At 42.8% G+C, this 27,514-nt stretch overlaps 1 protein-coding gene across 2 annotated transcripts in view; it reads right to left on the bottom strand.

Moving 5' to 3' along the window:
• Window positions 1–17,363, bottom strand: part of LOC132263139 (zwei Ig domain protein zig-8-like) — a 42,324-nt gene extending 24,961 nt beyond the window's left edge. For both annotated transcript variants that reach the window (XM_059762753.1, XM_059762761.1), the window contains exons 1-2: window positions 16,906–17,363; window positions 9,651–10,130 (exon numbers count right to left, since the gene is read on the bottom strand). In XM_059762753.1, the coding sequence (XP_059618736.1) occupies window positions 9,651–9,720 (70 nt within the window). In that variant the 5' untranslated portion in view covers window positions 9,721–10,130; window positions 16,906–17,363. The remainder of the gene's footprint in view (window positions 1–9,650; window positions 10,131–16,905) is intronic.
• Window positions 17,364–27,514: the final 10,151 nt, after the last annotated feature.

The following is a 27,514-nucleotide window of genomic DNA, read 5'->3' as shown; positions in this document are numbered from 1 at the left end:
AATGACAAAGCATCTAATTTATTTCCGAGCACCATTTCCAAATTGGCAACCTCAATCTCGTGTTATTGGGGAGATTGTGGGGGATTTCACGCAATTGCCACGTGAGACCAATTCCTCTCCTTGTCCTTGATGGTGTTGCTTTTCGTAAATTTGATCATACCTGTCGCTCTGGTGAATAATTACAGATGGTTTCTGAAAAATTAGCTTCTGTTCTTAAATAAATCCCAAAGCTCCGCCCAATGCTAATCTCCGCCCCTTGTTTTAGATGACCTCACAACTTTCCATGTCTCTTCGTTGGAAATGCAAATGGCATTTGCAAAATTCAACTAGATAAATTCTTTCTAATTCAGTGAATTTCTGCAGAAGCGTATGTAAATTTGCCTTTGCAAAATTGCCATAACTTCGTGCTTCGCTTCTTTTGTGCGGTGGCGGAATTTAATCATGAAAAGCTACTGAATGGAGATGGTTAATTTGCAACCACATTTTTGCCCAAATAATCCACGTGAAAAGTAAAACAATAAAATGATAAATTTAATATAATTTCATGATATTCTCTTCATCGTTTTTTCCTCCACGTTTATTGTCGCATGATGCCCATTTAATGATGGCGGCGAGATATAAAAGTGAAAACGAAAATTTTTATTGAACCCACTTAACGAGCGCTCGAATGGGAAATTGCAGCAATTTGATCTCATGGCGGAGTGGCGAAAAAAAATTGCATAAAGCTTCTCTGCCGAGGGTGAATTTCTTCTCTTTTGGGAGAGTGGATTTTTCGCAGGCTATGTTGAGTTGGTGAAAGGAGGTATTCGGGAAGCAATTTTGCATAATAGAATGGCGCAAAAGAACAACATGGAGTTCAGCGAGGCCCCGAAATGCACCAATCTGCAGTGTTTCTGCGAGGGGATGAAGGGAGAAAATGCACATATCACGGTGTGATAAAATTTCAGCTGAAAATAGGTAGAAAATCCATTTTGGAGAGCTTCAGGTACAATACAAGAGGATACCGTTGAGGAAAAATGCACTCAAGCTAACGAATTTTGCAAGTTCAATGCAACTGATCTGTACACAAAGTCTGGGTGCATTGGGGAGATTATGTGGAGGCTACACTTTGATTTATCCCCCTTCTGTCTAACCTACTTCACGTACTGCATATTTTTTGCCTTCACAAGGGAGTGAACTCCTTCTGAGACGTTCTTTTAATTAAAAACTTTCAATCTTGCAGCGCGGAGAAGGACTTTAGTGTCCAGCACATCGTCTTGGGAGGAAAACTTAGTGGAAAATGTGTAAAATTCAAATGTCGAGTCATATTAAAAAGTATCTTGGCAAACTATGGGCGAATGCAAAAGAGGTGAGAAGTGAGTTGCATTGAAATGAGGCGTTTGATTGAAATGTAAGGGAGTGATTTGACCACAATTCGTGCTCAGACTTTCTCTCCTCAGAAAGGGGCGAAAAGGAGCCTTTCGAGATGAGTGCAAAATTCTCACGCTGGGCGCGCAGAGTGTATGTAAGTGGGTCAAAGTTTTTCCACCCACCGCCCAAAATGTTTGGCACCCGCAGAGAATGGAAATGCTGCGCTCCCGGAAGGTATGTTTTATTATGAATTTCCCACTCGTCTGCTAAATGACTAACACGGAAGCCAGACAAAATCCGAGGACGATATCATGACGCCTTGTCCTTTTTGTTCACAGGACACAAGCAGGGAATTTCATCCCCAGAACGATGAATTAATTGAGATCGCAGGAATTCTCATGTGTATTCGCATGAGAACTTTTAATATGGTTGGAGTTGGGAAATTGTTGAATGAATATAAATGAATTTTCAATATATTATTGGAATTCTTCTCGAACTCCTTGAAGGAATTCATGCAAGGACTCACTCTCTCCCTTTTTCCACCTGTTAAAGATGCTCAAGAGTAAAGTCCCTATGAAAGATGTGCAAATTTGAAGGAGAAAACCCTTCGCAATCATTTATTTTATCTACGGAAAATCTTCTATAATACCCATGAAACACCCTTTCAATTAATTTCGAGAAATTAGCAAACTTTAAGGTGGCCCTCATACTTCGGGAACAGATCTTTTTCGGTTGATTTTGAAAATCTCCAGCAAAAAGAAGGAAGGACAAAAAAATTGGGCGGAATATTGCGAAAATCCCCGTAAAAAATCACCTGCTGAATCCGCCATCATTCAACCTCAAATTGGAAAGACGGTCTTCTTTACCTCTCCCAGATCTCTAATGGTATTAAATTCCCTCGCCAGCCCAACTCAGCAAAATGATAATTTTTCGTGTGATTAGAGGCTGCCGCCATCGATCCTGCGCCGCCCCACATTTGTCACTCATGCCTGGTCAAAGAGCTAACGAGGACGTCACGGGCGCTCTTCCGGGGATGACGCCACATCGAGGCACTTCAATCAAATGGGGGATGTGTGTATGTAAATGTTGTGTTCACATAAGAGTGAGCAAACTTTGCAAGAAAAGCCTCAATATCGGGCGCTCAATGAGGGTGGAAAAAGGGTTTTCCATGCGGGGGTGGGGCGCATGAAAAATGGGTTGAAAATCGGGGTGAAACAAGGTGAAAGCCAACCCCAGAGAGCATGAGGGCTGTGGTGGCTTTCAATACCATCACAAACAACCATTGGAACATGATGAAAATTGCACCTAATTGACGAAAACTCCTCTGTGGGTGAATTGATGACCACGAGGATGGTCTCAATTAGGGAATCTTCTTCCGGAGAAAAGGTGCGAAAATACACAAGTCTCGTCTTTCTTTTCCACAGCTAATGAATGGGCATAGTGAATGGGAGGCATTTATCGCACCTGAAGATTCACTCAAGGCGTGTATCTTAAGATAATTGGTAAAGACTCTCTTTCGGTGCGCCTAAAAATACCCAAGGTGAGAACAATTAATCTCAATCAACATGTGAAATTAATGTGAAACCCTCGTGCATTTATGAATCTTGCAAAATCCCCAACACGGGTCAATGTGGCGGTAAATATTTGCAAAACAATCCCAAACACCCCGCTTGTCTGTAATAATTTGGCGGCGAATAGGATTTGCAACATTGAATTAGCACAGAGGGTTTTCCTATCAATTCCGAGAATGAAAAAAATGAGAGAAAAAATATTCATGATGGAAACAAAGAATGAAATTGAGTGGAAGTGATGGACATTTTCCACTTCGCTGACGCTGTAATTAAATCAACCACAAATTCAGTATCGAAATTGTCTTTGTCACGCACGCTGCTCAATTGCAATTTTTCACCCCTCGAACAGGGGAAAAAACCCTTTGTTGATCTACTCGTTTGTTTGCCAATCTTCATGTCCATCTCACCCCTCAAAACCATGGAGAAAGTTGTCGCGCAGGACAGCTTTCAGCGGCAGACCTTCACAGAATGAATTGTGTGAAATTTTAAGAGGGAGATTGTGCACTTGATAATTCATCCGCTAAACATTTTCTTGTTTAGAAATCATTTACCAGAGAAAGGACACAGAGTGTTGTCATTAAGCAAATAAGGACACAGGCTTTCAACTTGGGTCTCTCACGTTGAAATACAAAAGTTCAGGGTGTGTAAAATAACTCACTATGAAGTTACCCAATGTTTGTGTGAAGTTTTAAAGTGGGCGGGGCTTCTGAATGGGCGGAGTTTACTTAACTTTCACTGCATGACACTCAATTAACAGCTCTTGAATGAATCAGAGGAACTTTGCCTCATTTTTTAATTGTTATTCCCTCGACGAATCAGGATTTCTTTTGCCATATATTTTGCGAAATCCATTATAAACCATCCCCATTCGCATCTCTCCAGAAATGTGTGTGTGTGTGTTTGTGTTCCTTTTGAAAAAGCAAATGTACATGCGTAATTGTCAACAAAACATCCCCAAAACTATTGTTCCGGCTCTCATGATAAGCCCCCTCTGGAGTGAGGGTTTTCCGCTCTCGAGAGGGCTTTTGCGCCAACGAAAATAGGACGAGAGTTCAAATAAGGCCCAAGAATATGACATTAGGGTAATTGGGCGTGCTCTACCCTTCACGCTCGCCCCCTCGAGGCCTCTCGTGTCCTCCACGGCCGCCACAACATTGCGACATGCGATCTAATGGGCTCGAGATATTGAGGCCTCCACTTCGCAATTCAGCACGCGGGCCTCTGAGGCCATGACAAAGAGGCTGCACCCCCGCATTCCTTCCCTGTCTCCCCACACGTGAGGGTGGGAGATCGACACGCTCGAGGAGTTAAGGTATTATGACAATGTCGGCAATCTCAGGGGAGAGAAAGTGCGTCAGTGTTCATCCCACAGCTGAAGTGGAAAAAATTGATTTTATCCACCCACTTCCAGTGGGCCAGACCTTTTGCCACCTACGCCCTTAATTCCATTAATTGAATGTGCGGTGCGCACATTAGGAAAAATGAGGAAAATTAGCAGCGCAACAGTTATTGATGATTCACTTGGCATTTTGCGGCAAACATTGCGATTTAAACAAATATTTGCCATCACCGCAACAAGGAAAACTCCCCGCCTCTTCGCTTTGCCCACAACAGCTTTTCACGCGCGCGTGAAAGCTCGAAGAGAGAAAAAAAGCTGTTAGAGACTTAATCAGGGACACCTTTTCATGGACTCTCAGCCCCAAGGTGTGGTGTGTCTCCCAAAGGCGAGGGTGCAAAAAAAACAAGGAGTGGAATTCTTATTCATACCACAAGAGAAGCCACACAAGAAAGTTGCTCAAAGTTTTATAAACACTCTTCCCGGTAACTTGTCTCCTCCACAGCGGCACCTCGAAACTGATAAGGATAGACAGAAAATGGGATTCTTATCCGCGGGGGTGAGAAAAAACGGCGCACCAGGAAAAATCCCGCATTAGGAGACGTGTTGGGCCTACGAATTTGTTTTTAATCAGTTGTGTGGTGGAAATGAAGAGCTCCTCGTGATTAACATGGCAAAAGTTCCAGTCAAGAAGCACATTGGGAAAGATTATCTCATGGGCTCAAAGCCTGGGTTCATCATGAGTCAATGAGTGAATTTCCTCACGCTGCCACTTCTTGATAATTTCAATCAATAATTGGCCTGCCACCCACCTTGATTTTTATCACCTTCACGTGGCATTAAATCGTGTCACTGGCGTCACGATTGAGGGTCTTTCTCGGTCTTCAGGTGGAAAAGTTTCCCAGGCATAACTTTAATGCAACACATTTCGATGTTATCAAGCACTCTCTTATCGATTGAATATGCTTTTGAGAAAATCCCTCTTAGACTTTCCACCAAAAGCTCTCTCTTTCTCCACTTCGTATTATGTATACAATCTAGAGAGGAAAGTGAGATGAAATTTTTGTGAATAGCAAGGCAATTTTCACTTTGTGCAATAAAGGAAAAATATTTACTTTATTGCCCAATTCTTTCGCATTTTATTAGTGTTTATCAAAATATTGGGGTGAAATGTGTGTCAATAAATTTTCTTCACGCAGAGCGTGAGACAGAGAGAGAGAGAGGATGGAATGCATGGACAGGCGAAATTCCCATGAAAATTCCAGTCACGTTTGTGTGACACGATGAAAAACATGTCCATTTACCTGGACATGAAAGCAACCCACCTTGTTTGCCACCCCGCTGAAGATAAAATTATAAGTTTCACAGCGGGAAAGAATGTATTTAAAGCGCTGGGAAAAAAGAGGTGGTCTAATGGCAAAACTTGCCGGAGGTTCTTTGGAAATGCACACATTTTCAAGGAGAGAAAGAAAAGGCGAAGTCAATTGGAGAAAATTGATTCCAATTGTGGCCTTTCGCGTTGATTCCCTTGTTATCACCTCCCAGAAGTCTCTTTTCCAGCTAATCAATATGCCCAGAAATTTCAACAAAGTCCCTGCCTGGGGTAATTTATTAGGGGTGGCGCATTTCTTCTAACCCCTGGAAAATTAAATGAAGCTTGGCAGGGAGTTTGTGGCTTCCTAATTATTCCGATCAGATACTGTGCCTCTCCGCGTGTCGCCTTCCGGATTCATTTGTCGATTGTCTGCCAGAAAAAATCGTTAAGTGTGCTTTTTGCCCTCGGAGGCAAACTTTCGAGACACTGTGTCACCATTTCGGCCTGATGACTATCTTAAGTGGAAATTTAAAAGATTTTCCCCACTAAATTCGCTTTGGCGCGCGCTTCAATGCAAATTTTTTAGGTATTTTCGCTAAACTATTTCGACGCGTTTTCCTGGCAAACATTGACGGTGAAATTGATGATTGGCTATGTACAAACATAGCAATGACTGACCTCAAATAAACTCAATTGGCCTTCTACTTTTAATTAAATTCAATTAGATCCTATTATATTTTATCATTGTGCGCTGGGTAAAACCCTCCCCGAAATTGAAAGCTTTCACATAGCAGATGGTGGAGAATCCCCGAAATTGGATTCTTTGTGAATTTGCCAAATTAATTGATTCCCATTGAAATTCTGTGCCCGGAAGATTTCGCCACCGAATGGAAAACGTCAAGAACAATTAAATTCAAAGTGTTGTTCACCCCAAATTTTCTTCCTCTTCTTTGGTGTGTTTGTTGTACAACGCAAAATTGGCCCATATTTTTACAGAAATTTGTGATGTTTTCTTTGCCCTGCAAAACTTATGCTGAGGCTCTTTTGTATTTTTATGTTCCAGGGGCATTTTTATCCGCTCAATTTCCCTTCGCTCATGCCAGTGAATTCCACTTCGATCACGCACGAATTGCCACGAATATTCCAGCTGAATTTATGGAGCAAGTGAATGTGATTTGACTGCTAGTCGCAAACATTTGTCTAATAGAGATGAATCAACTCGTCCATCAGTAATTGAATGCTCCAGTTTTGGCGCAAAGTGGCTCCGAAAGCTGCGGAGGTTCAATAAACCATGAAATATTGGGCAACGCGCCGGAGGGGGTGAGTTGCCAACCTCCTTTTCTCGCGAAGTACCAAAAAGTTTCATACTCCCCCAGAAGTGTTTTAATTAGAGAAAAGACAAAGAGGAATATAATTGATGGAAGTTTGGTGAGAGTTGGAAGCTCAACAGCCACACATTTCTTCCCTTCTTGGCTTAATCAAGCCTGCAGAATTTTCCCTCCGTGAAATATTGATGACACTGAATACATTACAAATGGCATTTTTCTCTCTCTCTCTCTCCTCTTGTATAATCACAGTGGGATGGAACACACCGCCTCGAAATTTGCAATTCAAGCAAGAATTTAAGCGATATTCTCTTGGCACAGCCAGCGAGTGTAGTAATCATGGTCTTTAGCGTGCTTTTCGGTCACTTAATGAGATAATTATTGCGCACAAGAAACTTTATCTCGGTCTGGGCGATATTCAATGGAGAGGAGAAAAAGCTCTCCTGAAAGGATTTTCGTGAATTCAAACTGAGCAGCAGGGAAGTTTTTGAAACAAACTGATGAAAAGTAGAAAGTAAATACTTTGAATGTGTTGAGAAAGCTTTTTCGTGATTCTGATGAGGGGAAAACATTAAAATTTGTATAGCGAATTTGCATCTCTGAGAACTCATTCGCATGAGAAGATGTTATCTCGATTATTTATCTGAAGTGTAAACAAATCTGACCATCTCGCTGAGTCAATACTGAAGAGAATATGGCGAGAATTATTTAAACTTGAGGTTTTGATAAAGTGCTGAACCAACAATGAAATTCTCTCGCCTGGGATGTTTAATAAGAAAATTCCGGTAAAACCATTCCTAATTCACTCCCCGTCTCAATATAGACTTTGCGATTTGAATTGTGAGCCCACAAAGTCAAGAATCTAAGATATTTTGTTCATGAAGGATATTGCAGGAAGTCAGCTCTTCATGCGGATGAAGATACAAGGGAGAAAATTGTCAAGAGTTCTTGTGTATCTTTTCTCCCTTGCCATCTGACAAAAGCTCCGCACATTGAATGGCGTGGGAGGAAAAAGCTTTGCCTCAAAAACTTCCACACTCACTCTCTCACACATTTTCCTTGATGAAAAATTACCATTGAGCCATTCTTTCTCCAACTTTTCCTACCGCTGGCTTTCATTTACTGGAAGCCGCACACTCTGTGTGTTTCTCTACATAAATCTATTTCATCCCCCCAAAAAAGGGCCGCGCGCTCTCAGCCGGCAAAATTGTCTCTGGCTCTCTCGTTGGCGACTTAATGAGACCGGGCGGCATGAGGTAGTTTCGCAATTGTAATTAATTCAATTAAAATTATGATTGAAAATGGGAGCTGTGCGCTCAGAGCACTTCCGCTGGTCGCAAGAACATTATAGAGCATGTTAATAGAGTCCAAAACCCAGTCCAACCTCAGCGTCCGGACACTCGGAATTCATCTGTCGGAGGCGGGAAAAGGGTTTGCCGAGAGATTCCACTGCCGTCATTTCACCACTCGCGGCCATGCGAGAGGATATTTTCATTTACTCGCCCCATATAATTACATTTTGATGCTGTTCTCGAATTACACTCCATATTACACCCTCCATGAGAACACGTATGGCGTGTGTTTGCCCTGAAATTACGCCGGGGCGTGAATGTTCCATCATTATGAACTTTTTACCGTGTGTGTGCAGTCAGTTTCATCTCTCTCAACCACTCATCAACTGAGTGGCGGAGTACATTTTTGGCAATGAGTCGAGTGACGAGATTCCCAGAATATCTGGGGTGTTTTGTGGAATGAGCTTTAGCACTATTATGCGCTGTCCAGCGTTGGGAATTCTATACAAATCAATTTCAATTTAGTGTGACAGGCAGATTTGAACCATCATCATGAGCTTTTCACATACTATTCTGCATTTTTGCAGCAAGCAAATGCAATGAGATGAAACTTAATCTACATAGTTGTCAACAATGAAGTGAAGCATGTGAGCTTTTAACGTTTTTTTTTTTCGTTGTAAAACTGTAGAGCAAAGTTTATATTCACTATAAACAGAAGCAAAATAGTTTAAAGGCGAGTATTTATTCAATTGTCAACCACCGTAAATGCAAAGGTGACACAAAAATAGAACCAACATGACAGAAATCACATCTGAAAGTTAATCTGATCAAATTTTAATATATTATTGAACCCACCGAAAGCCATAATGTCTTTTGTAATAAAAAAGCGTCATTAATATCTGATGAATGTTAATGTCTTTACTCTCTCTCTTGTGAGTGGATCGAAAAAAGCCTCTTCTCGTCGTTTCAGTGCATTTACCCTTATGAATAATACAAAGACTAAAGGGAGATTATTCTTCTTAGACAAGCATCACACAAACCCCTTTTGCAAGTTTGCTAGGCTGCGCATTAGGCGGCGTGAATTATTCAGTGGACATTGAAAAATTTCCACCAAATCGCGAATTGATTGACCCTGAGGCGAAGGGCGAGCATCCACGAGACATTCACCCTTGTCGTGGGAGATGGATTACACCAATTTTCCGTGTGGTATCCGTTTGGAGAGCTATAAAAGCCGGCGAGGCTTCCCAGAAATGAAATTTCGAGATAAGGAGGTTCAGTGAGAGATTTATTGCTGACAAACCGAAGAGTGACTGAGAGCCAGTATGCAATTCTCCAGTGTGTTTCATAAGGAAACACACTGGAGTTTCTCGAAGTGATATTTATTAAGAGGACCCGAGTGAGCTTCTGGTGAAGCACGAGGTGGTGATTTTTCTTCAATTTGCCACCCACGGATTTGCATACCTGAGTTGAATGCCAGGAGCAGCAGCCCAAGAACACATGGCGCCATCGCGGGCGCCACACCGTTCGCCATCGATGAGGACTCTGGGCGGTGTTGGAGCGTGAGGAAGAGAGCTTCAGCAGGACTCGAGTGCTCCGAACTGAGTGCAAATGGATTTCACCGTACAATACATTTTCCGGTCACTTATTTTCATATTTTATCCAGCAGACTCGCAACTTTCAGCCAAATCACAGCACATCATCACGCGGTATCGATTTTATCACCTCATCTCATACCTGAGCGCGTCTCACTTCAGCTCATATTTAAATTCTTGAGAGCACTTTCCGTGTTCACTCGTTTTGTTCTTCTTCTTCGCGGCACTTCTTGGCGGATGGCGAAACTTCTGCAGCTTTGGCCTCCTGGGCGTGTCAGAGCGCGCGCTTCTTTTCGTCAGTTCGTGAGATGGCAAAAGTTACCACTCGTTCGCAATTGTGATGAATTTCCTGCAATTGAGCAAAGTGTACAATTTTAATGAGGTGGAGAGAGAGTGAGCAGAAAGGAAAGAGGAAAAGTTGAGGGATGACGCGAAACAAGGGAGTCATTCTGGAGAGATTATTTTCCCCCCTCGACGCAGAATGAGAAAAATGATTCAATTTTTTAGATGAAAATCGCCCTTCCGGAGGCGCAACAGTGGCAAAATGACTGCAACAGTCGGTCTTTCGTCATTATTTGCATCACTTGATCGCCCTTCGCCGGAAAACTCCACTCATTACTCACAGGGCTTTTCCTGCCGCTCGCCCAGAATTGTGCTGACGAAAAGTCTGACTGTTCGTCTTCTATGAAATGCGATCATTACGATGAGAGCGGAGGAAGTATTCATTGTGCCGAGGGACAATTTTAATTTTGACAATGCGCCCAGTCTCGCACAAAATATGCTCCAATCTCGCCATTAATCTCCAACTGTTAGGCCAGAGAGAGAGAGAGAGAGAGAGAGAGAGAGAGCAAGAGATTGTCGCTTGGGAACTGCCAGAAAAGCTCCGGCAAGAAGCTCCGGGCGGAAGCGGAAAAAGTTCCTCACGGCGCGCACGGAGCAAAGTTGTGCAGATGGTGAACCACGGGCGAGATTCGTCGACAGAAGCAATTACTCACACGCGAATATTATTTATGTTGATCTTAAGACACCCACAGAGTTGACATTCTCACCCGCGCGCGGCCTTTTTCTGTGTTTGCTAGTAAGATGGGTGCCACAATTTAATTTCGCCACAAAGGAGTCAACAACACCTGCGCACCAGTCACAATAACAGCGTTGATTGTGCATTAACATAATCAACTTGGAAGTACTTCACATCGCCCGGGAAGAAGACTGTCTGCGGAGATAAAGTTTCCGCCCACGGAACATTGTCAGCCCAAGAAACATCTCCACCACACAGTGTTACTTTTCATTTTTTCGCCAATTTTCTTAGCTTTTATGGGCCATTCGGAGCATTTTCGACAGAATTTACACGAATGCCTCACCTTCTCAGGCATTGTTTGCCCGCCAAGTGGGCGGTTTTTGGGGTGTTGGAACTTGTGGCAATTTGGGTTCTTTTGTCACTAGATTGTTCGCATTCTTACATGCTTTTCACACCATTAAACGACACTCTAGGGAATTGCAACTTTTCAGTTACATCATCAGAGCATTTTCACGTGTGACACAGGTTTGTGGGTGGTTTTTGGGGTGGGCATGAAAAGCCTCAAGTGATCGATCAATGTGATTTCTTATTCGCACAAGTAAACTTTGCATATATAGATTCATACACAATCACGAATGTGTACGCTAAAGTCTAAAAGCTTCTGATGATGAAAGGTATTTATAATTTAGCTTAACAAGGAGTTATAAATGTCATGTAGAAGCTTTTAAATCCTGTAAAATGACAAAATTTCTACTCGAATTCCGCAAATATTTTGCCTCGCAGTGGAAAGTTGTTGGAAAAAAGATAAATTTAAAGGCTTAACCTACAGTGAATTGCAGTACGCGAAAGCTTTTCACAAGAGCCAGGCGAGAGACTGCAAAAAAGCAATACAGCAAGATTAAATGTTTGCAGTTGTTTGTTGTTCGCTTTTTTTCGCGACACACAAAAAAGTCCCCCCCCCCCACCAGAGAAAAGAGTGTACAAAATAGATTTTCACTAAGATTAAAAATAATTTTTCACCCGGACGAAAAAACACCCAAAACTATGGTGCTTTTGTAGCATATTTTGCCACCGCTGGAATGCAAGTTTGCGCTGATGTGAGGGGAAAAAAGCACAGGAAAGGCAAACATGAGATCAATTTTTAGCGGGAAGGGCGGGAAAATCCTCGAACGCACACGTGACAAATCAATAATTGAAGCGTGAAAAGAGTGGCTCTGAAGCAGTCATGTGAAAAGTGTGCATTCAATATATCACTCACAGGCGCTCATGAGTGTCGAAGGAGTGCCTTTCATGCATATGCAGCAGCGCTCACTTGCTGCAAATTCACATCGCATTGACCCCCAAGTGTGGGTGGCCCGGGCGCCCCCGCCGCCCGAGAGTGGGCGATGGGATTGAGTGATATTGAGAGATATGTGCATGTGTGGCTTCTGGGGCCTGAGTTTTGGGCGAGAGACGAGAGGCACAGAAAAAGCCCTCAGCCATAAATTATATGAATTGATGCCAGGGCGGAAAATGCTGCAGAAAGAGGAAATGAGGCTCTAAAATTTTTCCTCTTTATCTCACTTTATGCAGAGAAAGTCATCTCTGGCCTCGCATGGCCCCAATCTTTCTCTCTCCCCCCAGAGAGAGAGGGAGAGATAGGCAATGGGGATGAAAGCACAAGTACAGTGATCACAATTTATTTCGGCTTCCTGGGACCAGCGAACAGTGTCTTGAAGGATTTTGGGGTGGAGATAAAAAGTCCTGAAAAATGAGGGAGGAAAGTCGAAGGCAAGAGATGGAAAACTAGATGATCCAAAGATGAATTATGGGAATTGGAGATGCACAAGCTGAATCATGTTGCTGAGAAAGGGACTTTTCGACTCAAGGGGCATGTTATCTGTCCGGCGGAAGGACATGAGCAAGGATAGCAGGTTGTGTTCTCCCTTTATGTGGCAATGATTGCATTTATTTATAATGAACTGTGGAAACATGAGAAATATCTACGAAAAGCCAATCAAAAATAGATGAAGATGTTATCTAGCAAAATGACAAATTCTAGGTAGTCGTAGGTTAGTTTTTCCTCTTTCCAAAACGTCCTTTTTCTTAAAATACGCCGAAAAATGTGGACAGTGTGAATATTTTGATGCAAATTTTATAAACAGAATTTTCTTCTAAGAAAGTGCTCATAAACACCATCTTTTGACCATTTATCAAACTTGAGATGTTCTAAAAAGTTGTAGGCTGTGAAATTACCTTTCTAAAACCGTGCCAGTGTTGGGAATCAGAGAAGAGCTTTAGAAGATATGTACAGAAAAGCTTGAGTATGCTTTAATTATACGGATTCGCAAATATCGCTTAAGAAATGCATTTTTTACTGTGTGAAAAATGTTGTAAAAGTTAAATTGTTAACAATCCGACCAACACTGGATAGCTTGCTGGATAGCAAGATTGAACGATTTCAGTTATGCAAACTTTTCAGAGCAAAAACACACAAATTAAGGCATTATTTTCAGCCGGAACACTTCAAAAACACCATCAATTGACCCACTTTCATCAACAGGCTCTCTTCCATTGGAATAACAATCCCGTGATGTTTTTTCTCTGCCCAGGCAAATCTTGCAAGTTCAACAAAATTCTTTCACTGGGCGCCCGTGCATGTCCGCAGAGTTCAAATTTTCACATTTTAAATGAGTGTCAGCTAATCGTGAAGCATCCCGAGCGCCCCTGAGGCATCCACAAACTGTTGCAGAAGCCGAATGGCCATTCTTGCGAGAGTTGCTAAGCAAACTTTCGTAACACTCGTAAGGCGAAATAAGATTATTGGGCAACTTTGCTTTGTCAAAACTTTGTCGCTCATATCTCCATTCTATCTGTCTCTCTCTCGTCTTCTAATACATCAAAATCCTCCCAGAGAATCCGGCATTGGCCTGTGGATGAGCCCTGGGAAAACTATTTACGACGCTCCGTGAGATTTTCATGGAGAATGCGTCGTTTGTTCGTGTCTATAAAAATTTTTCTCATATTTTTTTCACTCTCCGCCCATCGGCTTTTGTCCCTCAACTGTGACAGCGCCGAGATAAGATTGATGTTAAGTATTTAGGGATGTTTTTCTTCCACCCAGTGTCAACACAGTGGTTTTCGGTGATGATTTCCTCATGCTTTCGCCCTTTTTGGGGGAGAGTGGGGGTGGGCCAAAAGCTCGCCTTTTGTGCCTTAATTCCAAATCTCTGGGGGTGAATTTCCACCAATTTCACATCACAACTTTCCAGTCAAATCTCGACAATTCACTACGCCAGGATATTATTAAATATATATAGCAACAAAAGCTCCTCGGCTCAACACAGAGAGAGGCTTTGGAGAGGGATTACGACTAGCTTCTGTGCGTTTGTGTACACATATAATTTTTGTGCGATATAGAGAAAAGCTCGGCGTCTTTATGTCATATCCATAATGAATTGTGTGGCTCGGCAATTAATTCATCCATTTGCATGGTGAAATAATATTTTCTCGACAAACATCCACTAATTGTCCAGGAGGAATTCGAGATGACTAATGAGTTGTTGTAACTTTTCTCGACATTTTCTCTCAATTTTATTCTCAATACATAGTAGAATAATAATTACGCCAATTCCACTTTGATTTACGACCTCATCTTAATTCATTATTCAACAGTGTATTTTCGAGAAAGTTCTTGGGCTTTGAATAGGAAGAATTTCAGTGAATTCAGCAGGAAAAATCAAATTCAAGTGCATAATTGCTTAGCAATGAATTTTTCTGTCAGCTAATTTATTAAAAGCTCTCATGAATTTTTTCTGTGTGCTAAAGCCAAAAGCGGCGAAATGCTAAATGAACGACTCTAATAAATATTTGCCCCAGAATTTTGCACTGTTTTTTTTTTCAAAGTGATAAATTTTACAGTATAATTAAAATGCAAAGTGTTCATAAAATTTTCATGCTCCCAATGGAATTTCAAGTCGTATTTTTCACCCAAAACACAAACGAGCTAATCTTTCAGGTGACAGCATTTTAACAACTTTGTGGTTTTAAATTTCACAACTTTGTCAACCTTTTTTGCAAAAATATCGAATGATGTCAAAGCTATTGAGGACTTTATAAACAAAGTTTAGAGCAGAGTATTTTACATGTTGTGAGCAAAATATCCGGGGAAAAGACTCTTAAATTTCACTGGAGAACTACCTTGGAAAATTTCACCACATTTGTATGAATGTTACACAGCAGAAGACTTTGTCTGTAGCGGAAATACATTGCGAGAAAAGCTCCGGCAAAGTTGCTCAGTTTACGGCAAAATATACAAATATATCAGAATTTTATTACAAATCTATGTTGGTTTATCTGTCGCAGTTTCCCTCAAACTTTAAAGCTTTCGCAAAAGCCATTGGATTTCATAATTTTCTCTCGCTCTCTTCTCAATCTCTTATATTTATATATTGGAAATTGCAAGAATTGGCCTCGACATTCGGAGAGTGCGGAGAAAAAAGAAAAGATACATAATCAGGTTTGTTCTTATTCCATTTCACAAGGAGGCTTTATGCTAATTTCCCATCACCCACTCGTCCTTCGGCGCTCCTTCGACATTCAGCTTTTTCTTATGCGCGCAAGAATCCACAGAAGAAAAACATTCATGTGGCGGTTCTCCCTGAGATTGTTGCTGAAGAAGTGAGTGAAAATATTGTTTCACAATTTTGCATTACAATGGATATTTCGCTCTACCAGGCAGCTTGATTTATTTTCACTTGCGCGAATTCTTCTCTCTTTGCGTGCCATGGAAAATTCACTTTGCCACCCCGACCCCCCAATTTCCTCTTTGCGGGGCTTTTTTTCTCCCAAAGTATGTGTTTGTGCGGGGGAATGAAAATGCCCCGAAGGAGGAAATGCTCACCATTGCGTCACTTTGTGAGCTTTGGACGCGCTATGCTGCACAGTAATCCAACTGGGGAGTTGTAAAAGAATTTTTAACATCTTTTTATGAGTGACACGCTCGCCATTTGCGCGTGTTTCGAATGGGGTGGGGGAAGAGGAATTCTTGGGCTTTTTGTCCTGGTGCTTTTGACACTGGAAGAACATCAAGAGCCGCAGGCGAAGCAAGGGAGGAATGAAGGATTTGTCCTGCGTTCCACAAATGAAAGAATGCCAAAAAGGTTGGAATCTGTCTTCAGCTAAATTCACAGCTTCAAAATTTAACTCCAAGAAGTGTTTATTTTGAGATTGTCCGTAATAAGAGAGTCACGAGGTGAATAAAATTGATTTCATACGTTCAACTTTGATCATATTGAAACGGATTCTAGGAAAAGCTCAACAGATTTCCTGTATTTCCTCCTCTCTCGTGCTCATATCAATTTAATTGGATATAATTTAACTTGTCATGAATCCGCAAAGACGCAACGTTAATCTTATCAAACTTCATTACGCCACATCATGCGTGACATTCCAACAGATATTTTGCGAATAATACAGCAAATAATTCATTAAAATCAATAACACAAAAGCCATTGAATGAGAAATGTCATATCGCTGCAGGAATAATGACTCTTATTCAGTGTCACATCACTGACTCTCAAAAGGTGACATGAAAGCGAGATATCCCGGACACAAGATCATTATTCTCTGGGTGTCTCATTGAAGCCAACAGGAGTCTTGAGACACACAAATTCCCGCTAACAATCTTCCATTATGCTCACGAAATTGCGAAAACTTCACGCGGAGCTTTTCTTTTCCCTCTTGCATAGAATGCAATATCGTGATTTCCGGGGGTGGAATTTGACCCAAAAAAAGGAACTTTCAAGCATCGCCACACAAAACACTTGTGACGGTGAAAAATACGAGTAGAGAGATCTTCCATCTCAATGTGAAGGATATTTGTCTCTCAAATTGGCAAAATTTGTCAATGTGGTGCCGGTAATTGTTGCCTAAATCTCCTTTAGCGCACATTGCGACGCGCGTGAGGAAAATTGCGATATATTTCTCATGCGTCACACGCGCGCGGTGGAGGATTAATCGTGGACAATTGTGAGACGAAAGAGCGTATTGCAGTCATTGTTGTCGGATGATCTGCTCGGGTTTCATTCACAGGGCATAATGTTAATTAAATTTCCTTGTAAATTACCCAGAAATAATGTCCTTAATGCCTTTTTATTTCCACAATCTCAATTGAGCGCATGGTTCTCAGCACTTTCGCCGGGTTGAGCTCTTTGTCACACACAACACATCCAGCCAAAGAGTCACAAAGGGTGGCTTCCCTATTCACTTCTTCATCAATGGTGAGAATGTGGCACAATTTTTAATTGCCCAGCAAATGACAGCACAAGTTATGGTGATTTGCATGCAAAATGCGACTACTTTCATTTGCACAGTGGAGAAACAAACATTTACTCAACCGTCACAGCACTCGAATGCACTCAATCACCAGGGTGAGGAGGAGCCTTCGAGGGGTTTGTGGCCCCCCGCGGGTGGTTCCTTGGCACTGGAGTTCCCTCACAATCTGGCTCAGCGGAAGCGTGAGATCGCGCGATGGTGTTTCAACCCTTTTGGCGACACGCGAGTGACTTCAATCGCTGTCGGATGGCAACTAAACGAGGACATACCGATGGCGTCACGACGCGCCCCTTGCGTACCGGTTCACCAGAGTCATCATCATCATCGTCATTGAGACTCCAGCGAGAGGGAAACAACCACCCGGCACACGGCGGCGCATGCTCCTGGCCAGCACCTCCCCGCTTTCCCGATACAAACGCACTTCCCCAGCCTTAATTTTGAACTTTCAACGCAGATCCTTGACTCAGGTCATGGCTTGAAAAATTGCACACGTACAGAGCCTCCGCTGGACCATTGATCATGGACGCGCACAGCAAGATTTCCCACTCATGGACACCACAAGACATTTCCTGCATCCATTGGCATTGTTTCCTCCTCCAGAATACCAATGCACAGACTGGTGGACGAGCAGAGCAGAAAGCCATATATTTCCGGGTGGGAATGAAATGGGCAAAGGAGTGATAGATCATGAGATTCCGGTAATGTGGAGTTATATATGAGTCTTTGGGGCTTTTTGCCCAGGGAGCGCAGCTGAAGGAGTCAATTTTGTTGATTTAGCACTTGCCTTATTAGCAGCTATTTTTAGCCACTCGCAAACTTCGGACAGCACGTGTTTATATCTGACAAGGGGGAAATATTGGCACTTTTCCCAGAGATTTCCTTGTTTTGTACTCTCAACGTGGATTTCTCAATATTATAAAAAAAAGCTCTAAAAGTAGTTAAAAAAAATTTACCAATTGATTTTCAGAGTGAAATGACTAAATTTTCTTAGCTGCTGAAGTGACAAAATTCAAAGGAGAACTTCATTAATGTCTTCAAGGAGTTTAAGATCAAATTATCTCCTCCTTGATATCTGAAGAGGTGTGAGCAGCTTGAGAAAGTTTGTATTGAGGATTAAGGCGACTCAATGCCTAAAGAATTATGTGGCAAATTATCCCTGAAAATTCTTGTCTACAAAACTCCCTTGTGCCTCGTTGGGGTGTGAAATCCCGCACGCCAGAGAAGCTTTCCACCATTGTTTCCAAGGCTCTCACCCCTCTCTCTCCCTGAGCCTAAGCCCTCTATTCTGCCTTATTATGTTCCTACCGGCGGAAAAGTTGATTTAGAATTTTGAGGTAGAAGCGGAATAAATAATAAAATTTCCGCAGCTTGAGCTTTTGCGATGGTGAAAGAATATATACAAAGGCGCTCGTCTTCAGCCACTTCTGAGGCTCACAACTCTTCCATCGGCACACACGCTCAGTTCCCACAATTTGTTGAGGGTGGCTGAGGAGCGCCCAGACTCCGCCATGTGTACATTTATGTTCACACAGAGAGATAGAGATAGATAATCGATTTATTGGTATTTTATGGAATTCTTGAGTATATAGAACGGGTGTGTTCGCACAATATGAGAGGATTTTCGATATACAGGCTCAGACTCTTCGTCCTCGTGGATGAAAAAAGGCCCCAGCGGAGGGAGAATGGCAATAGAGACAGGATGGAAATTGATGTTATTCCGAATTGAGCTCCGCTTCCGAGCTCATGTAGCAAATGACTCTTGATCCCTTTATTGATTCGATGTGGTCAAGTCAGTGGCGATTCCGACTTGATGATGATTTCTTTCACTTACGCGCCAATTGAGAACTCGTATGTATAATTAATTTGGGGGCTTTTGCCAGGCCTCCTCTGGGGAGGGCCGGCCGAGAAACCTCTGGGGCAGAGTCAAGCAAATAGCCTTCGATTTGCACTGGGATTGTTTGCTCATGAGACCCGGAGCGAAAGGTCGATTGAATCATTCTCCCCGGGAAAATCATCCAATATTCCCCACAATGTCTCGAGGATGTGCTCAGGAGAAAAATACACTCTGTGCCTCCTTAATTAATATCAAGTCCCGGTGTAATAATACCTCTGATTTAGAGAGAAAATGAGAGTGACTTCAAAAGGGCGTTTGCGGTAATTTCCTCCTGCGATGTGAAATCACTCAGGAAATTGATCTGCTTCTGGGGCAATTGAGAGACATTTGTCGCGATGGTGACCTAAAGATGTGCTGGCAAGATAGTGGCGGCTTTTTACCAACTCATCCAAGCGGCTAATCAGTCAGTCTTTCACCATGAGGCGCCCTTGGCTGAAGTGGCCCCAGAACGTCACGTCTGTCTATGAGAGTTGGAAGCCTTTGTTCTACCTCGCCGATTACTTCCTCTTTGTCACATTTCCCACATCTTCCACACACGAAATTCCCCCCTTCGCCATGTCCGCTTCGCAGCTAATGCGTTTCATACCTTGTGTTGCAATTCTCCTGTTCGTAATCGTCTCAAACACCTTGAACAGCATGTCACACTTTCATGTCCTATCGCCCAGCTATTCCCCAGTCGAGGCCATCGCCGGAAGGCTTGTTCTCACACTCGGGTGTTCAGCTTCCATATCGCTGTGGTTCATGTGCAAAATACTGCAGAGAAGATACGGAAATTTCGTCAAAAATCTCCATGCAATCGATACAAAGGTTAATCTTTTCGTAGGATACTCAAAAAATAATAAATCTAACATTTTTTCCAGATGATGAAATTGAACTACCCTTTAAATCCCAGGCGTGAATTTAAGGATCTCGTAATCTACATTTCTGTTCTCATCGCTATCTTTCACTCTGTAGTCCTGATTACTCATCCACTTCTTGAGTACCATAATTTCTGGATAATGATTCTCTATGCTTATAATATCTACATCGAGAACGGACCTCTGATGACCAACAATCACCTCTGCATCCTGTTTGTTAGAGGAGTCAAGGATAGATTCATTGCCATGAACAAATATATCCGGTAAAGTTGAATAGTTTAACAGCTTCCCAGCTTCAACTGTTGATATTTTTCAGAGAAAGTCTTTTAGAAGGCCACAAACTACTTTCCGATAGCGAATTGGAAGCAGCTTTTATCAACATTGCCAAGTTGCACAGCGATTTGATAGACCGAATCACAGACATTAACTTCTGCTTCGGTTTCCAAATGTTGATCACATTCAGTTCTCTCTATTTCTACGGAGTCTTCAGTTGCTTTGCTGTCTACCGAAATTTCAGTTACTTCGGAAATCCCTTCACAGTTTTCACGATCAACAACATCGTGTGGAGCAGCGTGCATTTGGGATCCATCACTTACTTCATCAATGTTGCCAGTAGTCTGATAAGCGAGGGTGAGAACACGGCAGTTCTTGTGCACAGAGTGGCGAACAGTCTCAAGACGCCCAATGAGGCTGTTCTGCTGAGACTCGAGATGCTTTCGCAGCAATTCCAGCACCGTTCCACCACAATTTCTTGTGGCTTCTTTCAATTCAACTGGATGCTGTGGTACTCAGTGAGTATATGGCATGAATAGGCGGCTTTTCTCCTCATTCCAAGGACCTTTCTTCCCTCTCGCTCTCGCCCTTTTGTGTAGTTTGTCGGCTCAACAGTGTCCATGGTTATCCTGCTCATACAATTCGACTCAGCAGCTGCCACTCAATCGAACATCAATATCACGCGAGCCGTCATGACACCCTGAGAATTAATCCTCTGTTTTAATATTTAACCAAATTGCCATTGAGTGCCCGGGACATCATTAGTGGGAATCACACTTAAGCTCCTCAAATTGTATTGTGTTGTGCGGCACCATTGTTTTCACCACACAAAGCTCATTCTCTCTTCTTTCGCGTCACTGTGCTGATTGATTTGTTTACTTGCGTGCCCGTGACGAGTCATGAGGAAGCCATATTTTAAGTGGCCTCGCGTCCACACCATTTACGAGAGCTTTCGGCCGGCATTTCTGCTGCTCAGCATCGGCCTGCCCATCACCTTTCCCACCTGCAGACACTCACGCAACCGCACGTCTCCTGTGCAGATGCTCAAGTTCACCGTCAATATCGCCATCCTCATCTTCATCTACATCAGCACCACCAACGGTGGCATCCAATTTACCCAACTTAACACAGACTCCGAGATAATGACGGCCGGCACAAGGCTGATGACGGTCTTCGGCATTTTCTACATCACCGGCATCAATATTATCTTTCGCCTGCTGCAGAATCGACTGTGGCTCTTCATTCAGCGCCTCGACGCGCTCGACAGACAAATCCATCAATTTGCCCAGGCGTTTGATTACCAAAAAGAATTCCGAGTCCTCCTAATGCTGGGACTTGTCTTCTTTGCCATTGTCATCCTGATGGTCATTGTCGTTGGCCTTGTATTCGACGCGGACTCCATTTTCATGCGCTGTCTCATGCCTTACTTCACATACCTAATGAATTCCAACGGAGTGGGACTCATCCTCCTCATGATGCTCTTCATCTTTGGCATTCGTGGGAGATTTACGTCCATAAATACCACTGTCGCAGACTTATTGAGCCAGAATAGGGAGAGCCGAGAACTTGAGGATTTGATTGTGCAACTGGCCAAATGCCACAGTGAATTAATTGATCTGACAAGAGACTTGAACAGCACGCTCGTTACCTATGTCACAGTGGATTTCATTGGTATTTTTGTCTTCAACGTCATAAATAGTTTGGCACTCTTTCGCTTCATTATGTACAGTGAGCGTGAGGGGTGGCTATTGAAGATGGCGAATGGTCTCTTGGGCACCTATCAAGGCGTGCTTTGCATCATATTCATCGCGCTTTCGCACTCTCTGCGAAGACAGGTGAAATCAAAGCTCTGCCAATTCAGCTGATTTCAAAGATCATTAACAGTCGATTTTTTGTAGTGCAAATTCACCGGAATCCACATACACAAAATTCTGAACAGCTCCACATCAATCCACGCAGATCTATCAAACAGGGTGAGTGACTTGGTGGAAGCATAACAAAGCCCAGTATAATTGAGCCTTTTGCAATTTCTCCACAAAGCTCCTGATGTTCTCGCAGCAAATCAAGCACCGCTTGGCAACCATACACTGTGGACTCTTCATCTACGACTGGCCACTGTGGCAATCTGTGAGTGATTGCGAATTTCCCACTCATAACCGAATTCACAATGACGGGTTCTTGCCAACTTGCAGATACTCTCGCAAACGGCCACGTACTTTGTAGTCATTGTGCAGTTCGACATTGCCAACCAGCGAAGGATGGAAGCCTCGCGGGGTCAGTGAAAAATGCAGCCGACGTGAAAATGGAGCCAATTCTTTTCACTTTGCTGCACTTTTTTCCCCTCACTCACTCCATCAACACATTCAATAGATTAATGGCGATAACGTGCTCGTATATCAAAATTCCACGATCACCCAAAAGTTTGTCAAGTCAACACTTTTCCGCCCAAATCAATCTGACACTCTCTATATAGTTAAAATAAAAAAGCTCCAGAGTTTTTTGCCCTAGCCAAGATTTTTCCTATCAATTGCTACATCGAGCGGTCTCACAGCCCTTCGTTGTGATTTTTGTCGAGGCGGAAAAATGGCAAAATTCATCCGGACGTCATGTGAGAGTTGTGATTAACAGGGATTCGTGATTTCGCCCCATGGACTTGAATTTCAGCTGGACAAGAGTGGCTGTGAAAGTTGAAGGGCTTTTCCAACTTGAAGCTTTCCCTTTTTAGACATACTTTGCAAGCTGAGAAAGGAAAAAGGGATGAAAATCACATGCAAATGGGCGGAGCGTTTGAGTGGGCGGAGCTTGGCTACATTTAATTATAATTAGAGCAGGCTTCGCATGCTAACTTCTGCCGCCACGAGTAGTTCGAGTGACCCGTGCTTTGCCATCCCTTTAGGCCTATCGCCTCTGGCCGACATTTACGAGGCGAAGGATTTAAATGAGATAACATGGAATAAAGATGTATTAGGGACGGATTTGCGAAGATTCCCCTCTCGCACCATTTTCATCACAGATTGAACTTGAGACACTCCACTGATTCCATGTCACTCTCTCCTATCTCCGGCCTCACACTCCCATGGCCAGATAAATGAACGATTTCGCTGGGCAGTTTGGTGAAGACTTTCGATGCTTCCTGCGTATGTGTGTGCGTGTGTTTTTGTGCTGCTGAAGGAACAATTACCATTTGAAAAATTGATATCAGGAAAATCTGCCAAAGTGCAGAGTCAGCAAGAGGGCTGTGAATAAGGCGAGGGTGAAATTCTTGAAAAGTGTCGTCTCCCCACCGCCGCACAATTTATACATGGCAATTCTTGGAAACATGGAAAATGTAAAGTATTAGAGCAGATGGCAAAATTTGCTGTGAATGCGATAAAACTTTCACGACAATAAATCTATTTATGCCAGCGAGTTGCAAAAACAACACGAAACATGTCTTGAATTTCACGAAAATTTGATTAATTGCTCAAAAGGATGTCATTGGGACACATTTTCTTCCATTTACTTTCACAACCAACACCCAAGAATGACTTTGGTGCAGTCGCTATGTCGGAAGATGGGTTTCAAGGAGGAGTTCTTGTAGCGGAAAGTAAGAGAAAAGCCTTGGGAACTTAATTTCCCGTTCATTTGCGCACCAGAGAAGAGAAAAGAGCTTTTTCGATGGAGACAACTTCTCTGTCTTTCCTTTCTATTTACTCATTTCCTATAGGATTACTCTGGCTTTAATGCTCTGCCAGTGTGTCACCCTCAAAATTATCCCCCACACCCCCTAAAATGCGGGGCATATTATCTGTTTTGCAGACGCTTCGCAATATGGGTAATTTTCTCTTGAAAAAAAATTCCAATGCTCAGCAGAGATTTTTATTATCAGTGGAAATTGTTCTTGTGCATTTCATCGAATTAAATAGACGGCATCCCAGCCGGTCTTTTATGCGAGCAACATTGCCCATAATTTGCTCGTGGCCACAGAAATTCCTCTCAGGGCAGCTTTGATGGCCACCCAGCAGCAGCCCTCAAACAGACTCTGCAGATATTTTATTATAAAAACTACTTAACCAAGTGGGTTTTGTGTCTCGTCATTGCCATCCGCAAATGGCTGAGGAAACTCCGCTGCCGAGTGATTTCGGATGGGGTGAATGGCTGGCCGGAAAAAATCCCTTTCACTCCTCAAAATTACCAACACTGCCGAGATATCGGCTCTCTCATATCGTCTCGTGATCGTCCGACCACAAATTTCACCCAAAATGTCAGAAACAATAATCATCTTTCATCCCCAACGCAACTCATGGTCTGGTATGCCAAGCAAGGGTGAATGAATGCTACATTGAATGATATAGGTGCTGAGTAAACATTTTCCGGTCCTATGCAACTTTGCATTCGTATCTTATAAGATAAGATGTCAAATTTTGTGATAAAAGATCGCGATTTTCTATTAACTATTTTCTGAAAATCTGAACTCAAAAATTCACCAAATATATTTCGACAAGAAAATCTCGCTCTTATGTTATTTGAAATAGAAGTCATATATAGAATTTCTATAAATCTTTTACGATCTTGAATTATAAGACGAGATTCATAAATTTGAAACAGTTTTTTAAGCCTTCAAAGCAGGAATTGTCTGCCCCGCATTCGCCATAGTGTAACCAAACATTGCAGAATAACACTCACTGAGTTTGATGTGCGACACTAGAGGGTCGGTGGGGCTCAAGGGGGTGACACGGGGGCCTCGAGCAGAGACCAGACTGCCATTGGCGGAGACACGCGCTTCAAGGAGACACGACAGAAAAAGGGCGGCAGGCAAAGGATGAACGGAGCCTCCGAAATTGCCCTTCTCTCATTGTTTCTCCCAGGGAATGCGCCACGAGAAAAATCCTCCACGGGAGGGCGGTTTTTGGGCTCGAGGGGGTGAAAAAGTGGGTGCTCGTTTTGTGTGATATTTTGCAGCACATTTGAATGTTCTTGTCGCTGGGAATTCCGCAAATTTGAATACATTTAACCTCGTGCGCGGAGCCAGCAGCCATGAAAAACAAGTTTATTGTGAGAATTATGGTTGGAAAATCCCTTTGAAATTTCCGCCCGTATGCATAGTGTATCACACGCTTGTGGTGACTTCCTTCCAACGGCTTTAGTGAGTGCTGAGGGGATTAGTTCACTTCGGCTCTATGCTAATCGCGTCTCACAGTCGCATAATCAACTCCTTGGCACCCCGCGTGACCTTCGGGATGGCGTAAGACAGAGATTTCATCGCCCACCGCAGAAACTCGCAGAGCTTTCATCGGTGGGCGGACTTGAAACAGGTGTTTTATGCATAATTGACATCTCTCTTTCCCCTCTTCACCCTCCCAGACAGAGAGAGAGAGAAAACAACGACCGAGGAAATTAATTAATGATTTAATAGTCCAGAAGGGCAACCTGGAGAGCCGCACCCCTAAAAGTTCGAGGACTCATTAGAATAATCGTTAAATTCACATGAAATACTTCCACGCCCGTAAAATCCGACTTTGATGGGCCCATTCATGGAAATTGGAGTTCAATAGGCGAACCTAAAATAGGAGATTGTCCAACATCTCAAAAATTATGGGCCGAATCTCGGGAAATTGGCAGAAGAAGGCGATAATCTCGCACAGAGACTCTCACGGAGTATCGATTTCGAATTACGTGAACACATTCTTCAGGAGGGGTTGGAATGGGGCGGAATCACCCTCGCTTTCAATACACATAATTAGGAGATTTTGGTGCCCATTAAGTGCTTTTTATTTTCAATAATAAAACTCCCACGCGCGGATTTTTTTTGCTCTTTCTCTTTGAAGGGACTTTTGGGGGGTAGAAATTTATGCATCTGTTGGATTTAATTTGCCCATAAAGATGAAAACTGGGGTGGAATTCACCTTATAATGCCTCCACACGATGGCCGCTCATGCTTATGCGACAAGACAATTATTAACCCCTCAAGTCTTCAAGCGCGAACGGGGTACTTGTTGTTGGCGAAGAAAATTTATAGCGTGGTTTTCAACACTGATTGCAGGGTAAATCATAAAACTTTTCAATTATCTTTCATCAGCCCATGTTCTTCTCCCTGACGACGGAAGATTCGCACATCTGGGCAGGGAATTTTCCGTCAAATTGGCGACTCTGAGGGTGGTAAATCAAGTGTGTGAAATTAGTGGATTCATTGTAGTGACGAATGGACCGGGGAAGTGGTGTTGAAGTCAGTGGTGCAGAGAAATCCGAAATGACTGGAGAAACGCCGAGGGTGGGAAATGTGGTGTCAGCGGCACGGCATATGTTCCGAATGTATTTGATATTCAAATGAGACAAATTACACTTGAACGAACTCACCATTTCTCCCGAAAATGTGCGCCGCTCAGGGAATGTGCGATTTGTGGGCAGCGTTCTTTGTTTCAGGCGCTCCACTTTGTCAATGCGCCAAAATTGGGTGGGTTTCCCTTTGTTCCACCATCGCCCAAGCACATCCTGCACGATTCATCAGAGGTCCTCCGTGACGAAGGCACAGAAGCAAGGAAATTCACACTAATTGATCATAGGGCTGTTCACTTTAAAAATATCACACTTATTATGGCATTTTCTCTGGCACATTCTGGCAGGAAATCTCTGTTGTGTGTCGCACCGAATTCGACTTCTGGATCGCATCTCGCTCTGAACAGACCATTAATTATCGCCAAATCCGTGGCGATGCATGAAATATGCACAATCGATGTCTCTGCAGTCCGATATAATGCTGATTCCTAATCATGACATTCCGCTTCGCATTAATTTATCGCCTCAGCTCGATCTCACCTCCGATGGCAATGCTTATTGCCCTCAAAAGGGAAGAGTTTGTAGTCGTAAGTGGTGTACAAAAGTCTTTGGAAAATGAAGTATTCAATACTCAAATGCTTAAAAAAGTTATGTGACAATTCAAAAACAGTCTGAACAGAGAATTAACCCTTAAATACATCTTTTGTCATGTTTCAGCCGGAAAATTTACATGACATTTCGTGACGCTACGTGTCTTGTACGAACCTAGTCGTGATCTTGAGTGAAATGCTCGTGATCGAAAATATAACCCCAAAAGAGATGTTTTATACGGATAACTTTCACTATAACATGACAATTAATGTACAAACAATCTGTACAATTTCTGCGGAGTTTCCGAAATTGGTGTACAAATTATATCCACATAATCTCCCCCTTGAACGTCACGCTCCAAATGGACTTCATATGCTTATGGCAAATGTTGGGAAAATATTCAATATAGAGTGAGTGAATATCAAGGTTCAACATTATCCTCCCTCAATTTGGCTCAATTGGCGATGTTGTTTTGAAACGTGTGGAATTGGGTCATGGTGAGAAGACAAGTTGAGAACATCTCGAGGGAA

Source organism: Phlebotomus argentipes, unplaced genomic scaffold (genome assembly GCF_947086385.1).
Source record: "Phlebotomus argentipes unplaced genomic scaffold, Phlebotomus argentipes genome assembly contig_2, whole genome shotgun sequence".
NCBI classification, from domain to species: domain Eukaryota; kingdom Metazoa; phylum Arthropoda; class Insecta; order Diptera; family Psychodidae; genus Phlebotomus; species Phlebotomus argentipes.
This window is presented reverse-complemented; position numbering and strand designations above follow the sequence as displayed.